The sequence below is a fragment of the Eleginops maclovinus genome, chromosome 7, assembly GCF_036324505.1.
Source record: "Eleginops maclovinus isolate JMC-PN-2008 ecotype Puerto Natales chromosome 7, JC_Emac_rtc_rv5, whole genome shotgun sequence".
NCBI classification, from domain to species: Eukaryota; Metazoa; Chordata; class Actinopteri; order Perciformes; family Eleginopidae; genus Eleginops; species Eleginops maclovinus.
In genome coordinates, this window is record NC_086355.1 from 693,216 (window position 1) to 717,472 (window position 24,257).

General features: G+C 51.4%; 1 protein-coding gene across 1 annotated transcript in view; it reads left to right on the forward strand.

The window, feature by feature from the left end:
- Positions 1-24,257, forward strand: part of LOC134867399 (titin-like) — a 196,592-nt gene that overhangs the window by 113,523 nt on the left and 58,812 nt on the right. The window contains 55 exon segments of the mRNA XM_063887937.1: positions 39-154; positions 393-692; positions 798-1,097; positions 1,182-1,287; positions 1,426-1,622; positions 1,878-2,189; positions 2,269-2,422; positions 2,539-2,663; positions 2,754-2,872; positions 3,729-3,909; positions 4,130-4,432; positions 4,551-4,774; positions 4,908-5,000; positions 5,067-5,250; positions 5,490-5,792; positions 5,977-6,133; positions 6,336-6,478; positions 6,592-6,710; positions 6,799-7,261; positions 7,348-7,641; positions 8,217-8,516; positions 8,650-8,958; positions 9,049-9,275; positions 9,354-9,668; positions 9,802-9,916; positions 10,050-10,358; positions 10,462-10,643; positions 10,766-10,895; positions 10,978-11,129; positions 11,339-11,486; positions 11,564-11,784; positions 12,052-12,148; positions 12,406-12,702; positions 12,864-13,163; positions 13,252-13,566; positions 13,647-13,870; positions 14,097-14,247; positions 14,344-14,625; positions 14,867-15,169; positions 15,248-15,553; positions 15,632-15,913; positions 16,071-16,258; positions 16,508-16,619; positions 16,787-16,925; positions 17,066-17,229; positions 17,313-17,464; positions 17,835-17,991; positions 18,134-18,415; positions 18,573-18,872; positions 19,113-19,406; positions 19,899-21,903; positions 22,111-22,798; positions 23,111-23,375; positions 23,480-23,806; positions 23,927-24,211. Of these exon segments, the coding sequence (XP_063744007.1) occupies positions 39-154; positions 393-692; positions 798-1,097; positions 1,182-1,287; positions 1,426-1,622; positions 1,878-2,189; positions 2,269-2,422; positions 2,539-2,663; positions 2,754-2,872; positions 3,729-3,909; positions 4,130-4,432; positions 4,551-4,774; positions 4,908-5,000; positions 5,067-5,250; positions 5,490-5,792; positions 5,977-6,133; positions 6,336-6,478; positions 6,592-6,710; positions 6,799-7,261; positions 7,348-7,641; positions 8,217-8,516; positions 8,650-8,958; positions 9,049-9,275; positions 9,354-9,668; positions 9,802-9,916; positions 10,050-10,358; positions 10,462-10,643; positions 10,766-10,895; positions 10,978-11,129; positions 11,339-11,486; positions 11,564-11,784; positions 12,052-12,148; positions 12,406-12,702; positions 12,864-13,163; positions 13,252-13,566; positions 13,647-13,870; positions 14,097-14,247; positions 14,344-14,625; positions 14,867-15,169; positions 15,248-15,553; positions 15,632-15,913; positions 16,071-16,258; positions 16,508-16,619; positions 16,787-16,925; positions 17,066-17,229; positions 17,313-17,464; positions 17,835-17,991; positions 18,134-18,415; positions 18,573-18,872; positions 19,113-19,406; positions 19,899-21,903; positions 22,111-22,798; positions 23,111-23,375; positions 23,480-23,806; positions 23,927-24,211 (14,516 nt within the window).

Consider the following 24,257-nt stretch of genomic DNA (forward strand, 5'->3'; position numbering starts at 1 on the left):
TTAACAACATCACCTTCTTGGTGTTGTTCCCTCTGTAGAGTCAAAGGCCTTCCCACCAGGAAGAAGTACAAGTTCAGAGTCCTGGCGGAAAATCTTGCGGGAACCGGAAAACCCAGCAAGGAGACGGACCAGATCCTCATCAAAGATCCCATCGGTACAAAAGCACTCACACACTTATTCACTTAGACAAAGACACTGCAGAGCACCGGGTAAACCTTTAACAGATATCATCATGACATTTTCTGAAATTCTAAAATATGCTCATGAGACTAAAGCTAACATTTGACTCTCTGAGAATCTGAGAGAGAATCTGCAGAGCATAACAGACAAGGTCACTGAAATAAAGCCCTGAATGTCTCACCTTAATAAATACTGTTTCCTCTCTCCTCCAGACCCCCCCTGGGCTCCCGGTAAGCCAACGGTTAAGGACGTGGCGAAGACTTCCTGCTTCCTGATGTGGACGAAGCCAGAGCACGATGGCGGGGCGAAGATTGAGGGTTACGTCATTGAGATGTTGAAGAGCGGGACCACGGACTGGATCCGCGTGGCTGAGAACATCAACCTGCTGGAGCACTTCCTGAAGGGGTTGATGGAGAAGCAGGAGTATTCCTTCAGGGTCCGGGCCGTCAACGTGGCTGGAGAGAGCGAACCCAGCGAGCCCAGTGACCCCGTGCTCTGCAAGGAGAGACTCAGTAAGAATCTAAACTCAGGTTTAACTTAAACTAAACTCAGTTTTAACTCTCCAGGTTGTAGAACCTTAAATTGAACACAATAAACTCTCCCACCCCCCTCCTCAGACCCCCCCTCTGCGCCCCGCTGGCTGGAGGTGACGAACATCAGCCGCAGCAGCGCGGACCTGAAGTGGTCTCTGCCGGAGAAGACCGGCGGCTCGCCCATCACCAACTATGTGGTGGAGAAGCGTGACGCGCGCCGCAAAGGCTGGCAGGCGGTTGACACCACGGTGAAGGAGCTGAAGTACACTGTGTCTCCGCTCAACGAGGGGTCGCTCTACGTGTTCCGCGTCGCCGCAGAGAACGCCGTCGGGGTTGGAGAGTTCTGCGAGCTACAAGACTCCGTCATGGCCAAGGACAACTTCTGTGAGTCCCGGAGAAGTTTACACCCGTTGTCTTATCCAGGATGAAGATGATAATAACTTCCTTTACTTTATTATTTTCCTGCAGCGGCTCCCGGCCCCCCCTACGCCCTCAGTGTCTACGCCATCACCAAGAGATATGTGGACCTGCAGTGGGAGGCGCCCAAGAACGACGGAGGCAGACCCATCCTCAAGTACGTTTCCTTTACCATGTTTGAACTGAGGGAGAAAGTTTCTGTCTTGTTTGATATAAAACCGTAATCGGTTTGAAACCCTTGATCTGCACGGTTCAAACCAGAGCAGATCAGCAGCTTAATGACTGTGTCCTGCAGGTACTCCATTGAGAAGAAGGAGAAGCTGGGCACTCGCTGGGTGAAGTGCGGGAAAACGTCAGGGCCGGACTGTAAGTACCGGGTCACAGACGTCATTGAGGGAACAGAGGTCCAGTTCCAGGTCAGCGCCGAGAATGAGGCCGGCACGGGACACCCCAGTGAGCCCACCGAGATCCTGACCATCGAAGACCCCACCGGTCAGTGCTTCAGAAATATTATTACTGACATCTGGAGCAGGATGTAGATGTAGTGTTTTATTTAAGTTGATATATATTTTTATTTATTGAATATTTTCTACGGAAATGTCTTCACTTTTAAGTTTCACATCTTTTTTTCCTCCCACGTTCTGACTCAAACTTTAATTTATCTTTTGTTTACTATCATAAACAGATGAACTGTCACTAAACCCAGCTCCCTCATGAATAATAACAATGAATCAAATCCCCCCCCAGGCATCCCGTCTCCGCCCGTCGAGCTTCACGTCACCGGAGCCAGCCGTGACTTCCTGTCCATCGCCTGGAAGCCCCCACAGAGGGATGGCGGCTGCGCCATTAGAGGGTACCACGTGGAGATGTGCGCCGCCGGCACCGAGAAGTGGATGAGGGTCAACTCTCGTCCCGTGAAGGAGCTGAAGTTCAGCGTGACTTCGGAAGAGGGCGTCGTTCCCGAGAAGGAGTACATCCTGAGGGTCCGAGCCATCAACTCCGTGGGGGTCAGCGAGCCGTCAGACCTCTCCGAGAACGTTTTCGCCAAAGAGTCCGACTGTAAGCATCGCCGCCGCTGCTGCACCAGTCTCTGCAGAGGGTCGAAGCTTTGAAGTAACCATGGTGCGTGTGTGTGTAGGTAACCCCCAGCTGAAGTTCCAAACTCTGGACCTCGTGGTGGTTGAGACGGAGAAGCTTCACATCCCGATTCCCTTCAGAGCCGTGCCCTCGCCCAGGATCACCTGGCACAAGGACGGCAAGGAGCTGAAGGCCGACGAGCGCCTCGGATTCAGGTCTGAGACTAAATCTACATCTGTTTAAACCAGCATATAAATAGTAGACAGTTTGTGGTTGAGGTTTTATCAGTGTGTGCAGCAGTGGCTGATGGGACAGTGTGTGTGTGCAACAGGAAGGAGTATGTTTCCTGTCACCTGGAGATCGATAGCAGTCTGCACTCTGATGCAGGACAGTACAAAGTGACTCTGGAGAACAAGCTGGGAGCCGCCAGCGCCGCCATCAATGTCAAAGTCATCGGTACGCCGACACACACTCACACACACTCACAGAGATCACACACTCACAGAGATAACACACTCTAACACACCTCTGTGTGTATGTCCTCAGGTCTCCCCGGGCAGTGTAAGGAGATAATCGCAACTGAAATCACAAAGAACTCCTGCAAGGTGTCCTGGGATCCTCCAAACTACGACGGAGGGAGCCCCATCATCCACTACGTCATGCAGGTCCGACACAGGAACACGCTTTATTTAGCCTCCCTTAGCTTAGCGGTGGTGACGTGAAGTCATGTGACCGTGCTGTAGTTCCTTTATAGCCCAACATTAGCCTCCCTTAGCTTAGCGGTGGTGACGTGAAGTCATGTGACCGTGCTGTAGTTCCTTTATAGCCCAACATTAGCCTCCTTTAGCTTAGCGGTGGTGACCTGAAGTCATGTGACCGTGCTGTAGTTCCTTTATAGCCCAACATTAGCCTCCTTTAGCTTAGCGGTGGTGACCTGAAGTCATGTGACCGTGCTGTAGTTCCTTTATAGCCCAACATTAGCCTCCTTTAGCTTAGCGGTGGTGAGGTGAAGTCATGTGACCGTGCTGTAGTTCCTCTATAGCCCAACATTAGCCTCCTTTAGCTTAGCGGTGGTGACGTGAAGTCATGTGACCGTGCTGTAGTTCCTTTATAGCCCAACATTAGCCTCCTTTAGCTTAGCGGTGGTGACGTGAAGTCATGTGACCGTGCTGTAGTTCCTTTATAGCCCAACATTAGCCTCCTTTAGCTTAGCGGTGGTGACGTGAAGTCATGTGACCGTGCTGTAGTTCCTTTATAGCCCAACATTAGCCTCCTTTAGCTTAGCGGTGGTGACGTGAAGTCATGTGACCGTGCTGTAGTTCCTTTATAGCCCAACATTAGCCTCCTTTAGCTTAGCGGTGGTGACGTGAAGTCATGTGACCGTGCTGTAGTTCCTTTATAGCCCAACATTAGCCTCCTTTAGCTTAGCGGTGGTGACGTGAAGTCATGTGACCGTGCTGTAGTTCCTCTATAGCCCAACATTAGCCTAATGTGTCTGTGTGTGTGTGTGTGTGTGTGCAGAGGCGTGAGGCCGGCCGCAGGACGTACGTGAACATGATGTCCGGAGAGAACAAGGTGTGCTGGAACGTCAAAGACCTTATCCCCAACGGAGAATACTACTTTAGGGTTCAGGCCGTCAACAAGATCGGGGGAGGAGAGTTCATCGAGCTGCGCAACCCCGTCATCGCTGAGGACCAGAAACGTGAGAGAAGTTCACTTTACTGTTCTTTAGTTTATAAAGGGACACTTCAATACAGCGGACAATGTAGGATAAAACCATTAAATACAGAAGCTGTTGAAACCTCTGAATCCACCACTCTTTTCTTTCTAATCTTCGAGAATATCTGAGTTATTTCTTAGTGAATGAACTGCTTGAATCTGAAGTAGGGTAATTGTAATTCTGAAACCCGTCCTCCCTTCAGACGCCCCGGACCCCCCGGTGGACGTGGAGACCCACAACCCGACCTCCAGCACCGTCACGCTGACCTGGAAGCCCCCGATGTACGACGGCGGCGCCAAGATCATGGGCTACGTGCTGGAGAAGCAGATGAAGGGCGAGGAGGCCTGGGGGCGCTGCAACGACTTCCTGGTGCCCGTGCTGTCCTACACCGTGCGGGGGCTGACGGAGGGCAAGAGCTACTCCTTCAGGGTCCGTGCAGAAAACCCCGCCGGTGTCAGCGAGCCATCCAGAGGATCGCCGCTCGTCAAGATCTCCGACGCCATCGGTAAGAACGCCGTGTCATGACGAACACAGTTTACTGTCTCTTATTTCTGCATTAATACACGAGGAGAGATGCTTTACAGACATTTCACTATAATAAATACAACCCTGTCCCCCCGCAGACCCCCCGAAGGTGTTCCTGAGCGGCAGCCTGCAGTCCGGCCTCAGTGTGAAGCGTGGCGGAGAGATCTGCCTGACCGCCAACATCTCCGGAGCCCCGTACCCCGAGATCACCTGGTACTGGAACAACCAGGTGATCCGACCAGAGGCGCTGCGCAAGAGACCCGATAGACCACTGAAAAAGAAGGTGGAGAAGAAGGAAGAGGAAAAGAAGGAGGAGAAAAAGGTGAGTAAGGATGGCGCCGGGCCTCTAGATCTAGCCTAGAGCATTCATCTGTGTCATATATTCAGAGTTTACTCCTCCTGCAGTACATATGATAATGAAGCCTTTGAATCTTTGACTCTTGAAGGAGGAAAAGAAGGAGGGAGAGGCCGAGAAGAAGGAAGGAGAGGAGGAGAAGAAAGAGGGAGAGCCTGAGAAGAAAGAGGAGGAAAAGAAGGAGGGAGAGGCCGTAAAGAAGGAAGGAGAGGCCGTAAAGAAGGAAGGAGAGGAAAAGAAGAAAGAGGAAGAGGTGAAGGAGGAGGAGGTGGAGGAGAGCGACTACCCGACCATAAACGAGCGTCTGTCTGTGGATAACCGTCACCGCGGGGTTTCCTCCATCACCATTAGGGACTCGGTGCGCCCCGACCACGGCGTCTACATGGTGAAGGTGGAGAACGACCACGGCATTGCCTCGGCCACCTGCGAGGTCAACGTGCTCGGTGAGAAGTCATTCAGTTTGAGTTCATTTACAGCAAGTAGGATATTTGTGAAATGAGCTGTATTACATGGACCAACACAAAATCAAAGTTGTTAGTTTGTCGTGGTCACAAATTTGTTCCGCATGCATGGATTAATATAGGGCTTTTCTTTGAGCGTGAGTGTACGTTTTTCCTAAAACAATCACAGAGATATGACTTGATTCCCTGAGTAAATCCCTGATTTTCCTCTGTGTCCGCAGACACCCCAGGGCCTTCAGTGAACTTCCGGTTCGAGGAGGTGAGGAAGAACTCAGTGGTGTGTAAGTGGGATCCTCCTCTAGATGACGGAGGAAGCGATATCCTGAACTACACCCTGGAGAAGAAGGACAACTCCAAGCTGGAGATCGGCTGGAGCGTGGTCACCTCCACTCTGAGAGGCTGCCGCTACCTGGTGCCCAAACTCATCGAGAAGAAGGAGTACCTGTTCAGGGTCGTGGCTGAGAACAAGTTCGGAGCGGGACCGCACTGCGTGTCCAAACCGCTCATCGCAAAGAACCCCTTCGGTAAGATCATTGTTTTACTTTTTTCATTTTGTTTCAAAATTATTATTTCGGTTTAGTTTTTACCTTTTTAACTCAACAAAAACCAAATGTATTACAAATAGGTCTTCATCAGACACTGTGTTTCTAAATGTAGTTTTTAGTTCTGTTGATGCCTGGTATTTATTTTACCACGTGTCCCTCCCAGAACCTCCTGAGACTCCGGAGAAGCCTGAGATCGATGACATTACAGCACACAGCATGCTGGTCATCTGGACCCCACCCAACGACAACGGCAGCCCCATCCTCGGCTACTGGGTGGAGCGCCGCGAGATCAACAGCTCGCACTGGGCTCGTGTTAACAGGTGAGGGGCCAAAGTTAAATCAAATGCTTTATTTTTAATAGAGATGCACCTTTAACAATCAAGCAGATCTTGACGAGTCATATGCACAAACATGTACAGACGTACAAAAACGGATCTTAATTGATGTTTCAGGGAAATCTGAAAATATATTGTTATCTTGGTTCTGGTTTTTCTTAATGCTCCCTTCTCCTCCGGTCCTCAGGAACATTGTTGCCGACACTGAGCTGAACGTTGAAGGTCTCATCGAGGGAATGACATACATCTTCAGGGTGGCAGCCGAAAACCAGGCCGGCCCCGGGAAGTTCAGCCTCCCCTCCGAACCCAAGACAGCCCAGGCTCCCATCCGTACGTTTAATGTCCTTAAACCCTCGGATCGGACAGTTAATATTTCTATATCTGTCGAAGTGTCAAAAAATCACTTTCACTTACAATACTGTGTTCTCTCTTTGATGCTGAAGTACCTCCTGGACCTCCTATTTGCCGAGTGGCAACAACCACTGACCACTCCATCGACGTGGAGTGGGACATACCTGCCGACAACGGCGGAGGAGAGATTATGGGATACCATGTGGACAAGGTCAGCTCATGTTTTCCCTGTAGCCCTGCACGTTCATATTTGGTACGTTTTGAGTTTCTCACCTCGATGTTTCTGTGGTGCGTTTTAGGCCATGGTTGGTTCTAAGGACTGGTCCAGGTCCACAGAGCGACCGTGGAAGACCCGGACCTTCACTGTATATGGAGTCCGTGAGGGCGCCAAATACCAGGTCAGAGTCATCGCCTGCAATGCGGCTGGAGAGGGAACACCAGGTTTCACAGAGTCCGTGTTCGTCAGGAACCCGGCAGAGAAGCCACTGATTGAGATGGACTTGGCCATCAAGGCCGGCGTGATGATCAGGGCCGGAGAGAACCTCCTTCTACCTGCTACAGTCACTGGTAAACCCTACCCGTCCATCACATGGACCATCGAAGACTCCAAACCCAACAAAGACCGCGTAGAGATCCTCACCGAAGGAAACGACAGCATTGTTTCAATCAAGAACGTCCAGAGGAAGGACAGCGGCAAATACCACATCTCTGTTTGCAACCCCAGCGGCATCAAGAATGCTTCCACCAGAGTGGAGGTCATGGGTGAGTGGAAGTCCAAGAAGCCAGACTGTGTTAATTAATTGATGCTTTGAAATGAACACAGCAGACAAATACTCCTTTATCTTTAGATGTCCCCGGACCCGTCACCGACCTGAAGCCAGTTGTGGTCACTCGCAAGATGATCTTCCTGAACTGGGATGACCCAGTGGATGACGGAGGCAGCGACCTGACCGGCTTCATCGTGGAGAGACGAGACATCAAGATGCACACATGGAGGCAGCCCATTGAAACCGCCTCGTCCAAATGCGAGTGCGTGGGCATCATTGAGGGACAGGAGTACATGTTCCGCGTCATCGCCAAGAACAAGTACGGCCTGGGCCCGCCCGTAGAGCTGGGACCTATCAAGGCTGTTGATCCACAGGGTGGGTGCCACAATCTTTAGACCCTTAGCTCCTTTGATTCAGACCTTAAGAGAGGATCATCAAAAACCTTAATGACTGTCTTTTGTAGACCTTCAGAAAGGTCCGACAATACCCTGAAGATAGTCCTTATGTAGATTTTTAGCAAACCTTCTAACATTAGTTGTAGATAACTTAAGAATGGTCCAACACATATCTTGATGGTAGTTGTTTTTAGACCCTAAGAATTGTCCAACAAAACCCTAGGGTCAGTCCTTTGTAAACTTTGAGCTCTTGTCTGATTCAAGCACTTTGGGAAGGACCACCACATGAAAGAATCAGGATAGTTAGTTGTAGATTTTTTTTGAAGGTCTGTCACAAACCTTCAAAACTGTTTATTACAGAATTCAGAAAGCTTTAGGATGCCCCTTGTAGACCTTTAGATTCTGTTAGGTCCTTTTGGAAGTTTCTTCAATCCATACATTTTGAGTCAGAAATCAAAACCCAAATTCTATCTTATGAGCAGACCAAGACTTCAGTCTTCTTGGTTGATGTGTCGACTTGTAATTAAAACTAACTGTGCTTTCGCTGGTCTGCAGGTCCACCTTCATACCCTGAGAAGTTCCACTACACCGAGCGCACCAAGAACTCCATCACATTTACTTGGAAGCCACCTCGTAATGATGGCGGCAGCCCAGTCATTGGCTACTTCATTGAGAAGAAGAGGCAGGACGAGCAGGCCTTCGTTCTCTGCAACACAGAGATTTGCCCCAACATGACCATGACGGTGGAGGGCCTGGAAGAGGACTGGCCTTATGAGTTCAGGATCAAGTGCGCCAACCTAATGGGAGAGAGCGAGCCATCCATTCCGATGAATGTGGTCATCCAAGACGATGAAGGTGAGGTTTAATGTTATAGTGGTTCTTTAAAATCCTTAACCCAGATTCTACAAAGGTCCGAAGCAGATCTTTCTTGATGTGTATTATGAATAGTGTGTTTCTTTGTGTGCTAACATGGTTTGTTTCCGTCTAGTGTCTCCTGAGGTCCACATGCTGAAGCACTTCAAGGGAGACGTCATCATCGTGAAGAAGGGCGAGCCCATTGAGATGCCTGCTGATATCATTGGTCTCCCGATCCCTAAGATTGAGTGGACCAAGGATGATGTTCTGATCGCAGAATCCACTGAGGCTCTGGTGATAGAGACAGAGGTCACTGGCAGACTGAACGCCAAGACCAAGCTGTCCATCCCGGCAGCCAACAGGAGGGACCGCGGCAACTTCACTGTGACCGCCTCCAACAACATGGGGACAGCCCATCACACCATCTCCGTCATGGTGCTGGGTGAGTTCAAACATGCCACTGACTCTATCTATATCTAAGGTAGAAATGTAAAATTAAGGATGTACTAACATCATGCTGCTTTCCTCTCAGACCGACCAGTTCCACCCAGGAACCTAACAGTGTCCAACATCAGGGCCGAGTCTTGCTACTTGCACTGGGACGCACCCCTGGATAATGGTGGCAGCGAGCTGACCAACTACATTGTTGAGAAGAGAGACATGGTGACTGATCAACCGGAGCTGGAAGAGGGACAGGAAGTGCCACCCGAGCCCCAGTGGGTGGAGGTTAACAGCACCGTCATCGATAGGAAGTTTGGGGTATGTCTTGATAGTGACATGACTACTAATAAAAGCTATTATAAGTTTGTCATCTAACACCACCTTCCTCTCTTACAGGTGTGGAACCTGGAGACAAACAAGTCCTACATGTTCCGGGTCAAAGCCCAGAATCGTTACGGTATTTCTGACCCCTGCACAACAGAGGAAGTCATGATCACCGACCCATTCGGCCTTCCTGGCCCTCCAGAGAAACCAACCATTGCAGAATACTCCAAGACTACCATGACCCTGACCTGGGAGCCTCCCAGAGACACCGGTGGCTCTATGATTGTCGGCTACTGGCTGGAGAAAAGAGAGAAAGGCAGTGACTACTGGGCAAAAGTCAACAAGATGCCCATCACCAAGAGGGGAATGAAAGGCTGGGAGTACCAGGTCAGCTGCTGGGGATTTGATTTTGTTTCTGTACCGTTTTTTGGTTGGTTCAGGTCCACAGAGTATCTGTTGAAGCTATGGCCTGCTCGCCATAAGAGTCTGTAAAACCCCTTTATCTTTCTCCGCCCCCCAGGTGGTTCGTTTGATCGAAGGAACAGAGTACGAGTTCAGGGTTGCTGCCAGCAATTCTGCAGGAACTGGACCATTCAGCGCACCGTCCGACTCTGCCTTTGCTGTGGATCCACTCAGTGAGTAAAAAACGACAGTAATATTACATACCCTACATTCCTAATTCAAGTAGTTTTTATCTAAATGCTTCCACTGTATTTTGGACGATGTTGAATTGTTTCCCAAGTTGGATTCTGTTTTTCTCCCTTCCAGCTCCTCCAAGCATGCCTGCCGCACCTGAAGTTGTTGATAAGACGAAGCATAGTGTCACACTTTCCTGGCAGCCTCCAGAGAAGGATGGAGGAAGTCCCATCAAGGGCTACATCATCGAGATCCAGGATGAGGGATCCTCCGGATGGCAGAGGGTCAATGACCTGGAATCACTCCATCCGACCACCGAGTTCACCATGCCCAGCCTCCGTGAGCTGAAACGCTACCGATTCAGGATCATTGCGGTCAACGACATTGGCGAGTCCGACCCCAGCCCCCGCACCACCGAGGTTCTGGTTCAAGACGTCCAGCGTAAGTCCTAACTTCCCATCCAATAATTACATGATCAGTTGAATCATTATCCTTCATCTTCGTGTCTCTATCTGTCACTGATGTTACTGTGTGTACTCCACAGTTATCCCTGCCATCAACATCGACATGATGGTCGACGACCTGCTGTACGTCCGCGCTGGAGATCCATTCAGGATCCCCGCCACCATTAAGGGCCGCCCTACTCCCAAGGTCACCTGGGAGTTCACCGGCAAAGCCAAGTCCCACAAGAAGAACAAACTGCACACACTGCCCGTTGACTCCGAGGTGAGACCTCCAAAGACTTTCAAACACGATCTCCAGTTCTCTTTCTTCTTCAGGGTACACGAGGCATTTGTGGTCATATGTCATGGAGTTTAGCCTGACTGTCAAACTCTTTGTGTATGCAGGTTGAGTCCACAGACACCACGTCCGTCGTGACCGTCCCCGTCAGTCTGAGGACACACTCTGGACGTTACACCATCACTGCCAAGAACAAGTCTGGACAGAAACACGTCAACGTTAGGGTCAATGTGCTCGGTAGGTGTTCAGTATAAGAGTGGCTGTGTGTTGGAGTCATTGTGTCGTTGCTTGGATCTCTGAATGTGTTTTCCCGCTCCAGACGTCCCCGGAGCCCCTAAGGATCTGAGGGTTACCGACATCACCCGATCCACCATGAGGCTGATCTGGAAACTTCCAGACAGCGATGGCGGAGAGAGAATCAAGAGCTACTTTATCGAGAAGAAATCCACCACTGACAAGGCCTGGACCAAGGTGAACTCCTCAGTCTATAGTTTAACATTTGTCCAGCTCCTATTTCAACATTTGATTTTATTTTCCATTACAAACGACAAACAAGGAGATGTAGAAACACTCAGTTTTAGGAATGAGAGAATATGCTAACGTAGTTCAATTTGAATCAGGAGTCCTTTTGATGCTGTTTGAGATGTAATGACTGATGGATGGTCTGATTTGTTGCCCAGGTGAACGCCGCCTGTGCCAGCCAGGCCTTCGTGGTGCCGGGTCTGTTGGAGGGACAGGACTACCTGTTCAGGGTCTGCGCTGAGAACAGACTCGGCTTCGGCTCATTCACCATCACCACCGATCCCGCCCGGGCCCGAGACCCCATCTGTGAGGAAACAATTCTATTCACACTACAGACACACAGCAGAAACTGATCTAATGCTAATCATCTTCCTCCTCATTAGACCCCCCCGACCCCCCCACCAAGGTGAAGGTGAACCTGGTGACCAAGAGCACGGTTACCCTGACCTGGGAGGCTCCCAAAAACAACGGCGGCTCTCCGGTGAAGCATTATGTGATTGAGCGTCTGAGCTGGGACACCAGCGGCAAGGAGAAGGAGACATGGAAGCAGTGCAACAAGAGGGAGGTGGAAGAGCTCACTTTCGTGGTGGAGGACCTGAAGGAGGTGCGTCATGTGAACCTTTAGTACTTACTGAAGCATAGTGTCTGTTCTCATGGGGTGGATAGGGGCCCTTAAGGAAACAGTGGATGGTATATTTAAGCTTTTTTCAGCCTTTTAAATCTTTTGATCCGTCCCGTTGTTTCAAATGGATCCTCTCTTTTATTAAATGATTTCTTACTGCGCGTGGTAAAATGATGAAAGATGATTTTGAACGAAGTGAGATACAGATGAAGAGGTCTCACTGTTCGATGTGTTGTGGTTGATCTGCAGGGAGTAGAGTACGAGTTCAGGGTTAAAGCCGTGAACGCTGCCGGACCCAGCAGACCCTCGGCCACTGCCGGACCCCTGGTCATCAAAGATCAGACATGTGAGTGACAGCTGCTCCAGCCAATCACAGCACTGGGTTTATTAGTTTATTAATCAACCCTCACTGTGTGGTTGGTTGCTGCAGGACGTTTTATTCCGATGATTTTTTGTAAAAAACGTTCACACAGAACACCAACGTCATCAGCAGGCAAGACTTTCACAGTTTCCAGATAGCAGACGTCCTGTCCACAGGTTATGGACAGGGAGTCTGTGTACTGTAGTGCAGTAATGAATGTCCTTCCCCTGCTGTGTGTGTAGTCGCCCCAAGCATCGAGATGCGTGAGGCGCTGGAGGGGGAAGAGGAGTGTGACATCAGCATCGTGGCGAGGGTGAGCGGCTGTCCGTTCCCCTCCCTCGCCTGGAGCAAAGCCAGCCTGGCGAAGCCGGAGGAGAAGGCGGCGGTCACATATGACCAGCGACTGAACAAGCTGGTGACGCAGGACAAGTGCACGCTGCTGATCACGCAGGCCAGCCGCCATGACAGCGCCCTCTACACCCTGACCGCCATCAACGCTCTGGGCTCCACCACCAAGGACCTCAAGCTCTCCGTGTTCGGTGAGCAAATAATGACAATCCTTATATGATGTTATTTCATTTGTTGTTATTATTAATAACTATTACCTTCTTTGTTTATACATCTCAGGGTTTTAGCAGCTTGCTTGCACAGTGTTGTAACTAAATATTAAAATGTAACTCCTCCCCCTCTCTCCATTCAGGCCCCCCCGGCCCCCCGGAGGGCCCCATCACCTTCACCGAGGTGTTCGCTGAGCGGATCGGTCTGGCCTGGATGGCTCCTAAAGACGACGGCGGGTCAAAGATTACCAACTACGTGGTGGAAAAGCGTGAGGAGAGCAGGAAGTCCTGGGTTCACGTCTCCAACGACCCCAAGGACTGCGCCTACGTGGTGACCCGCCTGACGGAGGGCCACGAGTACGAGTTCAGGGTCATGGCCCAGAACAAGTTCGGTGTCGGACCGGCTCTCATCAGCAAGCCGGAGAAGGCCAGGAACCTCTTCAGTGAGTCCTGGAAACACAGATCAGATTTCTCTTCAGCCTTGTTAAAATGCTCTATATAACTGAACCCCCCCCCTCCCCTCCCCCACAGCGGTGCCGGGTCAGTGTGAGAAGCCCACCATCACGGACGTCTCTCTTGACGCCATGACGGTGAACTGGGACGAGCCCAAGTACAACGGCGGCTCCTCGGTGACGAGCTACATCGTGGAGAAGAAGGAGACCACGGGGAAGCGCTGGGCGAGAGCAAACCGCGAGACGATCCGTGCTCTGCCGCTCGGGAACAACTTCGAGGTGCAGAGCGTCCAGGGAGGCTGCTTATACCAGTTCAGGGTCATCGCTGTCAACGCGGCCGGCTGCGGGCTGCCCAGCGTGCCCTCCGACCCCACGCTCTGCAGAGACCCCATCCGTAAGAAGTTAGCCAGGACCCTTCTGCAGCCATGGTGCTCTGCAGCTCTGCTGACGCTATTTTCCTCTCTCTTTGCTCAGTGCCCCCCGGCCCCCCCACCCCGAAGGTCATCGACTGGACAAGGTCCTCGGTGGAGCTGGAGTGGATCCCACCGCTGCTGGACGGAGGATCCAAGGTGACCGGGTACATCGTGGAGTTCAGGGAGGTGAACAAGGAGGAAGAGGAGAAGAAGGCAAAGAGGAAGCTGCTGATGCTCAGCAGCGACGAGGAAGAGAAGGAGCCCGAGGACGAAGGCTGGCAGAAGGTGAGCAAGATTGAATTGTGTATTTGATGTGTATGATGTCCAGGAGCCAATCAGACTGCAGGGTGGAATATAGACTGTTTGTATTTCATTTCATTGATTCCTTTTGTTTTGAAGGAGGAGATTAATCATTTATGTTTTAAAATAAAAATGAAAATGATTTAAAAAGTATGAATGTATCTTACACTGTATGTATGTAGTAGTGGTTACTGATGTCTCCTCTCTGCAGGCGAAGGACACGGAGATCAGAGGCACTAAGTTTGTGGTGGTTGGTCTGACGGAGGGGGGGCTCTACAGCTTCAGGGTCTGTGCTGTGAACCCAGCCGGGCCGGGAGAACCGGGCCTGGTGACGGAGCTGATCGAGCTCAGAGACAGAACCAGTAAGATTCCTGGGCTTCATAAGACTACATATCAAATACCAACCAGTATAACTGTGTCAGCAGCTGTCTCCTAATAACCTCCCTCTCCCCCATCAGTCCCCCCTGAGATGGACCTGGACGCTTCGGTGAAGGAGAAGATCGTGGTCCACGCCGGAGCCACCATCCGCATCATCGCCTACGTGTCGGGGAAGCCGGCACCAGAGATCACGTGGTGCCGCGACGACGCCGAGGTGCCCAAAGAGGCGGCGGTGGAAAAGACCGGGATCTCCAACTCACTGGTGATCAAGAACTGCAGGCGGCAACACCAGGGCATCTACACCCTGAGCGCCAAGAACGAGGGGGGCGAGAGGAAGAAGGCCATCATCGTGGAGGTCCTCGGTCAGTTGGGGGGGAACAGCATTAGTGTTTTGAATAACATTTAACATCTTTATACTTTCTTGACATTCATTTCCTGACATGTTACTCTTCTGAATTCTTTCTGATTTGTTTGGGAATATTTTTCGACATTTTTCTAAAAACTTTACATTTTGTTTCTTCTGAAATCTTTGAGTTTGTTCTTTTATTTTTCCCGCACATGACACATTGAATCTCATATTCTGTCCCCCCCCTCCCCCCGCAGACGTGCCCGGTCCGGTGGGTCTCCCCTTCGCCGGTGAAAACCTGACCAACGACTCGTGTAAACTGACCTGGTACTCCCCCGAAGACGACGGCGGCTCGGCCGTCACCAACTACATCATCGAGAAGCGCGTGTCAGACCGGATGGGCTGGACCTCGGTGTCGTACACCGTGACCCGGAACAACGCCGTGGTGCAGGGGCTGCTGGACGGGAAGGGGTACTTCTTCAGGATCGCAGCCGAGAACATCATCGGCATGGGACCCTTCATCGAGACTGAGCAGATGGTGCTCATCAAGGACCCCATCTGTACGTAACACCCGTTAAATACCAAATATTCCTTAATTGTCTTTCCTTTGAATCACCTGCCTTATGATTGTCCTGCAGCGGTCCCCGAGCGTCCCGAGGAGCTGCAGATCACCGCCGTCACTAAGGACTCTCTCTCCGTGTCCTGGCGGCCGCCCAAGTACGACGGCGGCGCTGAGGTGACGGAGTACATCCTGGAGTCTCGAATGGTTGGCCGTGACAGCTTCGTGCGGGTCGGCGCCGACACCAAGCTGCTGGACAAGAAGTTCACTCTGAGCGGGCTGAAGGAAGGCTCCAGCCATGAGTTCAGGGTCTCCGCCGTCAACAAGGTGGGCCAGGGAAAGACCTCCTTCGCCACCAAACCCGTGCAGTGCAAGGACGAGATCGGTGAGTCTCAGGCATTCTGTAGAGGAAGACTGAGAGCAGAGGCACAGGCATCATATTAACCCTGTTTCCCCCCCTCAGAACCCCCCATCCTGGACCTGGACTTCCGGGAGAAGATGTTGGTGAAAGTGGGTGACACCTGCACTCTGTCGGGTCGCTTCAGCGGGAAGCCGGCCCCGACTGTTTCCTGGACGAAGAACGAGGAGGAGCTGAAGTCTCAGGACGAGATCTTCCTGCACAGCACCGGCCGGCACCTGAGCCTCAACATCAGCTCGGCCCGCCGCGAGCACACTGGCGCCTACTGCGTCAGCCTGGAGAACGCCGCAGGGGTCCGCAAGGGGCTCTGCGACATCACAGTGGTCGGTGAGTCAATCCTGCGATCACACGCTGAGGAACCAGGACGGATCCAGAGTCCTCTCCAGATCCAAATCAAACATTTCAAAGAATGACCAGAAAAAGATTCTGATTACATTTATGTCATTAAGCGTGTGGACTGACCCGTGTCCCCTCCCCCTCCCAGACCGACCCCAGCCCCCCGAGGGCCCCGTGGTGTTTAACGAGGTCTACAGGAACTACTTGGTGATCAGCTGGAGCCCCCCCCTGGACGATGGAGGCTGCGCCATCTCCAACTACATCGTGGAGAAGAGAGACACCAACAGAGACCTGTGGATGCCCGTCACTTCCTCTGCAACACGCCCCACCTGCAGGGTAAACACACACACACACACACACACACACACACACACACACACATTTCTTTTAGTAAGTCTCTCTGAGTAAATTGGACCTTCTCTGACACAGTGTTTAAGTGTTGGGCTTTTATTGTGAAAGGTCTCTTTTTATCTGAAAGCAATTGATTTCTTTTGCAGGTGTTTATTTATTGGTTTTAAAAGCATGAAAAAAGCTCATTTTGACAGCATTCTCCTCCTCCTCCTCCTCCTCATCTTCCTCGTCCAGGTGCCAAAGCTGATCGAGGGCCGGGACTACATCGTGAGGATCATGGCTCAGAACATGTACGGAGTCAGTGAACCACTGCTGTCTGCAGAGTGCAGAGCCAGAGACATCTTCAGTAAGAGACACACACACACACACACTCACACACACACACACACACACACACACACACACACACACACACACACACACACACACACACACACACACACACACACACACACACACACACACACTCTCTCACAAACAGAGTCTGATGGGGTGCGTTTGTTTTCTCCACAGTGGTTCCCGACGCTCCCAAACAGCCGGTCATTAAGGAAGTTTTCCACGACTCTGCCCTGATCAGCTGGGAGCCTCCGGCCGACGGAGGGAAGCCCATCTCTGGGTACATCGTGGAGAGAAAGGAGACCATGGCCAACAGGTACACACACACATACACACCCATAAGTATACAATAAAAAATATATAGAATTAAAAAATTAAATATGAAATAAAAGTTCTTAAATAAATCACAGAAGAAATAAATGTTGAAAAAGTGAAATATAAATGTGCTGTTTGCAGGTGGGTGCGCTGCAACACGGAGCGGATCTTCCCGAAGGTGGAGTACTGGGTGACGGAGCTGCTGAAGGGCTGCGAGTACGAATTCAGGGTCAGCGCAGAGAACGTGGTGGGAGCAGGAGACGCCAGCCCCCCCTCCAAACCTGTGTTTGCTAAAGACCCCATCGGTAAGCCCCCCCCAACCCCTTCTTTAGCAGCACGGTGTTTTATATTGTTTACTTTTATTAACCCCCCCCCCGTGACCCTGCAGTGAAGCCCAGCCCCCCCCAGAAACTGGAGGCCATCGACTTCACCAAAGAGTCTGTCACGCTGAGCTGGAAGGCCCCCGCTGACTGCGGCCGCGGGAAGATCCTCGGTTACTTGCTTGAGTTCCAGAAGACCACTGACGACGAGTGGACCAAGGTGAGGCCGCTTTTATTGTGAAAAACACCTGTGTATATGTACATATATGTTGGGCTGGGCTTTTATTGTGAAAAACACCTGTGTATATGTACATATATGTTGGGCTTTTATTGTGAAAAACTCCTGTGTATATGTACATATATGTTGGGCTTTTATTGTGAAAAACACCTGTGTATATGTACATATATGTTGGGCTTTTATTGTGAAAAACACCTGTGTATATGTACATATATGTTGGGCTTTTATTGTGAAAAACACCTGTGTATATGTACATATATGTTGGGCTTTTATTGTGAAAAACTCCTTTCAGGGGGTTAAACGATTGGTCTCCATCATTGGCCTTTATTAAACGCTGTGTAATCCGCTACAGGTGAACCAGACCCCAGACTCGTGTCAGGAGACGCGCTTTAAGGTGATTGGTCTGGAGGACGGCGCACGGTACCGCTTCAGGGTGATGGCGGTGAATGCCGCAGCGGAGTCAGACCCTGCCGAGCTGAGGGAACCCATCCTCGTGCAGGACAGACTGGGTGAGACTTTGTTACCTCCAGAGAAAAATAACTGATATAAAGTTCCATGCATCGATGAGATGTGCATGCAGCAGCTCGTCTTGGAACTCTTCTTCTCTGAAAGTGCATGTACATCTAACGTGATATCCCCCTGCCCCTGCAGAGCCCCCAGAGCTGATCCTGGACGCCGGGATGACCCGGGAGGTGAAGGCTCTCGCCGGCACCCACATCGTTCTGATGGCGACCATCAAGGGCGTCCCGTTCCCCTCCGTCACCTGGCAGAAGAACGAAGCCGAGGTGCCGACCCGCAGCGACATCGACACCGACCAGAACGGCACCAAGCTGGAGATGAGGTTCTGTCACCGCGGAGACTGCGGCGACTACACGCTGACTGTGGAGAACCCGGTCGGGTCCAAGACCGTCACCTGCACCGTGCTCGTGTTTGGTGAGGAAACAGACTTCAGTTTCAACACCATTCCAACTGAACACGAGAGAGAGAACTTTTACCTTTGAAGCATTTACTTTAACACTTTATACATCAAAAACATTTCCCTGTAAGCCTCTAATGAACCCTAACTCTGCCCCCACCCCTGTGTTTGCAGATAAACCCGGTCCCATCCAGCACCTGCGGGTGTCGGACGTCCGCAGTGACTCGGCCTACCTGTCCTGGAAAGACCCAGAGGATAACGGCGGTGTCCGCATCACTAACTTCGTGGTGGAGAAGAAGGACGCAGCGTCCACCCAGTGGGTTCCGCTGTGCTCCACCTCCAAGAAGCGCAGCATGATGCTGAAGCACCTGATGGAGGGAACCTCCTACAACTTCCGTGTGGCAGCCGAGAACCAGTACGGGCGCAGCGAATATGTGGAGACCGGGAAGGCCGTCAAGGCCATGAACCCACTCTGTGAGTAACGGCAGAAGATTTTGAGATTTATTAACACATCATGTATTTTTATAATATATATAGAAATATATCTTTTATATCTTTTATACTTATTTAGATTCTTATTCCTGAAATGAAAAATGCTGATTAGATGTCCCCCCCTACTGTCTTGAATATGTAGTTATATGTTTGATTAATAAAATGAACACTGATGTAAAAGCTGAAACTCACCTGTCTAAACCTGAATGTCTTCCACTGCAGTCCCCCCCGGTCCTCCCAAAGACCTGCACCACAACGACGTGGACAAGACAGAGGTGTGGTTGGTCTGGAACTGGCCCGACCGCAACGGAGGAAGTGAGATCACCGGCTTCCTGGTGGAGTACCAGGAGGAGGGAGAGAGAGAGTGGGACGAGTGGAAGACGGTGAGCATCCCGGAGAGTCATGTGACCGGCCTGGAGGAAGGCAAGACCTACCGCTTCAGAGTTCGAGCCGAGAACGCCATCGGACTCAGCAGACCAGATACCACTGTGCCTATCCTATGCCAGGAGAAACTGGGTGAGACCAGCACTCCTCCATCTCCTTTCAAGACAAATAAAAGAATAGAAAATCTTGAGGACTTAAATAACAGTTTCTAACCAAAAGTTCCAAACGATTCGTCTCATGTTTCACATTTTTCAGTAATGTGTTTTTAGTAGTGAGCATCGAGTGGATCAACCAGACTTGTATTATACAGAGCTGTTGTCATATAGCCTTGCTGTTGCTGCCAAGATTTACTTCAATTCATCACACTTCTTCTATCACTGTGTAAGCATTTGAGACTGTTAGATTACTTGAGCAAAAATGTGTTAGTCTCAGTTTAAGTTACTGAACTGGAATTGGTCATTTTAGAGATGAACTGTCCTTTAATGTTGGAGCTCGAAGATGATGTTATTTGGTCACCTCTCCTTTGTAAACTGTAGGTCCGTTAACGTGAATTATTTCAGTGTTTTTCAACAGAATGTTAATATGTTGAGTATTGGGTAACCCCCCCTGTCTGTATGTCCACAGTGCCTCCCATCCTGGAGGTTGACGTTAAGCTCACTGAAGGCATCACCGTGAAGGCCGGCACCACCATCAGGCTGCCTGCCATCATGAGAGGAATCCCCGTCCCCACTGCCAAGTGGTCCGTGGAGGGAGAGGAGATCACCACCGAGGGCAAAGTCAAGATCGACACCGACAATTTCTCCACAGTGCTCAGCATCAACGAGTGCACCAGGAACCATACCGGCTCCTACTTGCTCACCGTGGCCAACCCGGCCGGAACCAAGACCGCCGCCCTGAACATCACGGTGCTGGATGTTCCCGCCGCTCCCATCGGACCAGTCAACATCCTGGAAGTCACTCCAGAGTCTATGATGATTGAATGGCGTCCTCCCAAGGATGACGGCGGCAGTGCTGTCACCAACTACATCGTGGAGAAGAGGGAGTCCAACAAAGAAACCTGGGGAGGGGTGAGCTCTGGCAGCCTCTCCACCAAGGTCAACATCATCCGCCTCCAGAAGGGAGTGGAGTACGTGGTCCGCATTCGTGCCCAGAACAAGATGGGAACCGGTGCTGCTCTGGAGAGCAAGCCTACAGTGGCCGAGCACACCTTCCTTCCTCCCAGCCCGCCGGGCAAACCACATGCCACTGATGTCGCAGAGGACTCCGTCACGGTGGGCTGGACCATGCCCCTGTCCGACGGAGGCAGCCAGATCTCCGGATACCTGGTCGAGCGCAGACACAAGGGAGGAAAGTGGATCCGTGTGAACAGGACTCCCTGCAAAGAAATGAAGTACACTGTCCTGGGTCTGTTTGAAGGCAGCGAGTACGAGTTCAGAGTGTTTGCTGAGAATATTGCCGGCTACAGCGGCCCATCTCCATCCTCCGACCTCTGCAAGCCGTGCAGGCCCATCACGGCCCCCGGCCCCCCTGTCAACCCCAAAGTTAAAGACTACAGCAAGACCACTGCCGACCTGGTGTGGACCAAACCCAACAAAGACGGAGGCAGCCCCATCCTGGGCTACACCGTGGAAATGAAGAAGGCCGACACAGAAGAATGGCAAAAGGTGAACCTGGACGACTTCATCAAGCTATCCGCCTACACGGTGAAGGGCCTGGAGGAGGGAGTGACGTACAAATTTAGGATTTACGCCTCCAACATGATCGGAGATGGCGAGCCCAAAGAGATCCCAAAGTCTGTCACCGCTCAGGACATCCTTATCCCTCCGGAGATCGAGATGGACCTCTCCTGCCGCGAGCGCCTCACTGTGCGCGTCGGACACAACATCAACATCATGGGCTACATCCAGGCCCGTCCTGAGGCTGAGGTGCTTTGGTCGAAGGAGGAGGTGGTTCTGGAGAACAGCAAACGGGTCACCATCACTCAGAACTTTCCTCTGGTCCACCTGAAGATCAAGGAGGCCACAAGAACGGACCACGGGAAATACGTCCTGAAGGCTTCCAATGAGGGCGGTGAGGCTTCCTGCACCATCACAGTCAATGTGCTGGACAGACCCAGCCACTGCCAGAACCTGCACGTGACCTATGCCACCAAGGAGTCCTGCATGCTGAACTGGGAGGCACCTAGAGACAACGGTGGATCTGAAATCACCAACTATGTGGTGGAGTGCCGTGAGCCCAGCACCAGCATGTGGTCCATGATCACATCCCTCTGCACCAACCGCAAGATTAAGGTCAAGCTGATGGACGGCAAAGAGTACCTGTTCCGCGTCAGCGCCGTGAACAAGATGGGCTCCGGTCCCACTACTGAGACCAAGACTGCTCTGCTGGCCATCGACCCCATCGAGAATCCCGGGGAACCTGAGAACTTCAGAACCACGGACATCGGTAAGAACTACGTCTATCTGAGATGGAGGAAGCCCGACTTTGATGGTGGCAGCCCCAACATTTCCTACAACCTGGAGTGCAAATCCAAGGATGCTGAGGACTGGCAGAAGCTCAACACCACCACCCTCACCGACACCTTCTTTCTGGCTGACAAGTGCACAGAGAACCAGACCTACACCTTCAGGTAGGTTACTTCATAAGGCCTTGAGGCAATCAAATGTAAAAAGAACAATATGTAAGATTTATGAAAGTAGTAAATCAGTCAGATTTGATGCAAACATGACAGCAGGGTTAAAGATCAGACTGTATGTTTTGCAGGGTGGCTCAGAAAAGTCTGTTGCGTTACCTACTGAAAATGACTGAATAATAACTGTCATAATTAATCTCCCAGGGTGCAGACCATCAATGAAGGAGGCGAAAGTGCTTGGGTGAAACTCGCCGATATTCTGGTGAAGGAGGAGATCCAGAAGCCCGTCCTCGACCTGAAATTGGCCGGACTTCTGACCGTGAAGGCTGGAGAGTCTGTGAGGATGGAGGCCGGCCTGAGAGGAAAACCCCAGCCGGAGGTCAAATGGACCAAAGAAAAGGCTGTTGGAGACAACCCCAGAATCAGCTACGAGACCGGACCCGACTATTCCAAGTTCCTTCTCACCAAGTCCAGGCGCTCAGACACCGGAAAGTTCATCATCACCGCCACCAACGTGGCCGGCACCTTCACGGCGTATGCCAACATCAACGTCCTGGACGTCCCGGGCCCAGTAAGGAACCTCAGGGTCACCGGCATCGGGGCCGACAAGTGCAGAGTTGTGTGGGACCCTCCAGAGGACGAAGGAGGCTGCGAAGTGGACAGCTACATCTTGGAGAAATGCGAAACCAGGAGGATGGTTTGGTCCACGTACTCCGCCTCTGTGGTCACACCTTACTGCAACGTGACCCGTCTGGTGGAGAGCAACGAGTACATATTCAGAGTGAAGGCGGAGAACAAGATGGGCACCGGCCCCGCCATGGAGAGCAAGCCTGTTACCGTCAAGACTCAGTTCAACAAACCTGGGCCCCCAGAGGCCCCCGACGTCACCAAGGTACAGAAAACACTTCCTGTGCTGTAGATTTTTGTATAATTAGCTACATTTTGTCCTGGTATCTGCTTCCAAAGTATCAGGTCTCACATAATTAAAATATCTGTTGCATGAATATTCAAACTAACATAATGAGGTAGGAAAGATATGTTCCTCTCCCTCTGGTGAACCTGATTGAGAGGTCTGGTGATATGGGAAAAATCTGATAGTATGTCAGTCTCTAACTTGAAACTGAGGTCTATTTGGATGCATCTGGCCTCTAGTTGTAAACCCAGTTTCTCTGGTCCTCACTCTGTTAACACCTCTGTGATGAAGGTCAGTAAAGAGGAAATGACCGTTGTCTGGGCTCCTCCCGAGAACGACGGAGGAAAGTCCATCACCGGCTACATTCTGGAGAGGAAGGAGAAGAGGGCGGTCCGCTGGGTGCCATGCACCAAGAGCCCCATCTCTGAGAGACGCATGAAAGTCACCAACCTGATCCCCAACCACGAGTACCAGTTCAGGGTGAAGGCTGAGAACGAGGTGGGCCTGGGAGAACCCAGCAAGGCCTGCAGACCAGTCGCAGCCAAAGATCCCATCGGTGAGTCTGAGGTTCTAAGATGATTCAAAGATTGGAACATCGACATCCTTTGCCAGGTGTTTTGAGTCATTGTATTATCTTCGTGTTTCTTTGTTTTCCTGCAGAACCCCCCGGTCCCCCTGCTTTCCTGAAGGTGGGCGACAGCACAAAGACCTCCATCACCCTGACCTGGTCCAAACCTGTGTACGACGGTGGTGCTCCAATCATCAACTACAGCCTGGACCTCAGGCTGAAGACCGATGCGGACCCCGAGAACCCCTCAGCGGGCTGGAAGAGGATTGACACCCGTGGCCCGCTGGTGCTTACAGAGTTCACCATTGGACAGCTGGATGAGAAGCTGGAGTACGACTTCAAGGTTTCCGCCCAGAACCAGATGGGCTGGGGACGCCACGCCTACCTGAAGGATTCCGTGTCCCCCAAGGAGATCCTGGGTAAGAACTGAGAACTGTGATGTCAGGGGTCGGCCTTGAGGGCAATAACCCACTGGCCCACTGTCGGTTTATTATTTCACATTCTGGTAAGCTAACCTGTGTCCTGTGTTCCTGCTGCAGAGGCTCCAGAGATCGACCTGGATGCCAGTCTGAGGAAGGGTCTGTCAGTGAGGGCAGGCTGCCCCATCAGGCTCTTCGCCGTCATCAGAGGACGACCCTCACCTAAGGTCACATGGAAACGCCTCGGCGTGGACAATGTGATCCGCCGCGGTCACGTGGACCAGGTGGACAGCATGTCCTTCCTCGTCATCCCCGAGAGCACCAGAGAGGATTCTGGGAGATACTCGCTGACTCTGTCCAACTCGGCCGGAGAGAAGGCCGTGTACGTCCGTGTAAAAGTCCTCGGTGAGAAAAATCACACCAAATATTTCAGAGTGAAGATTTTCATTTT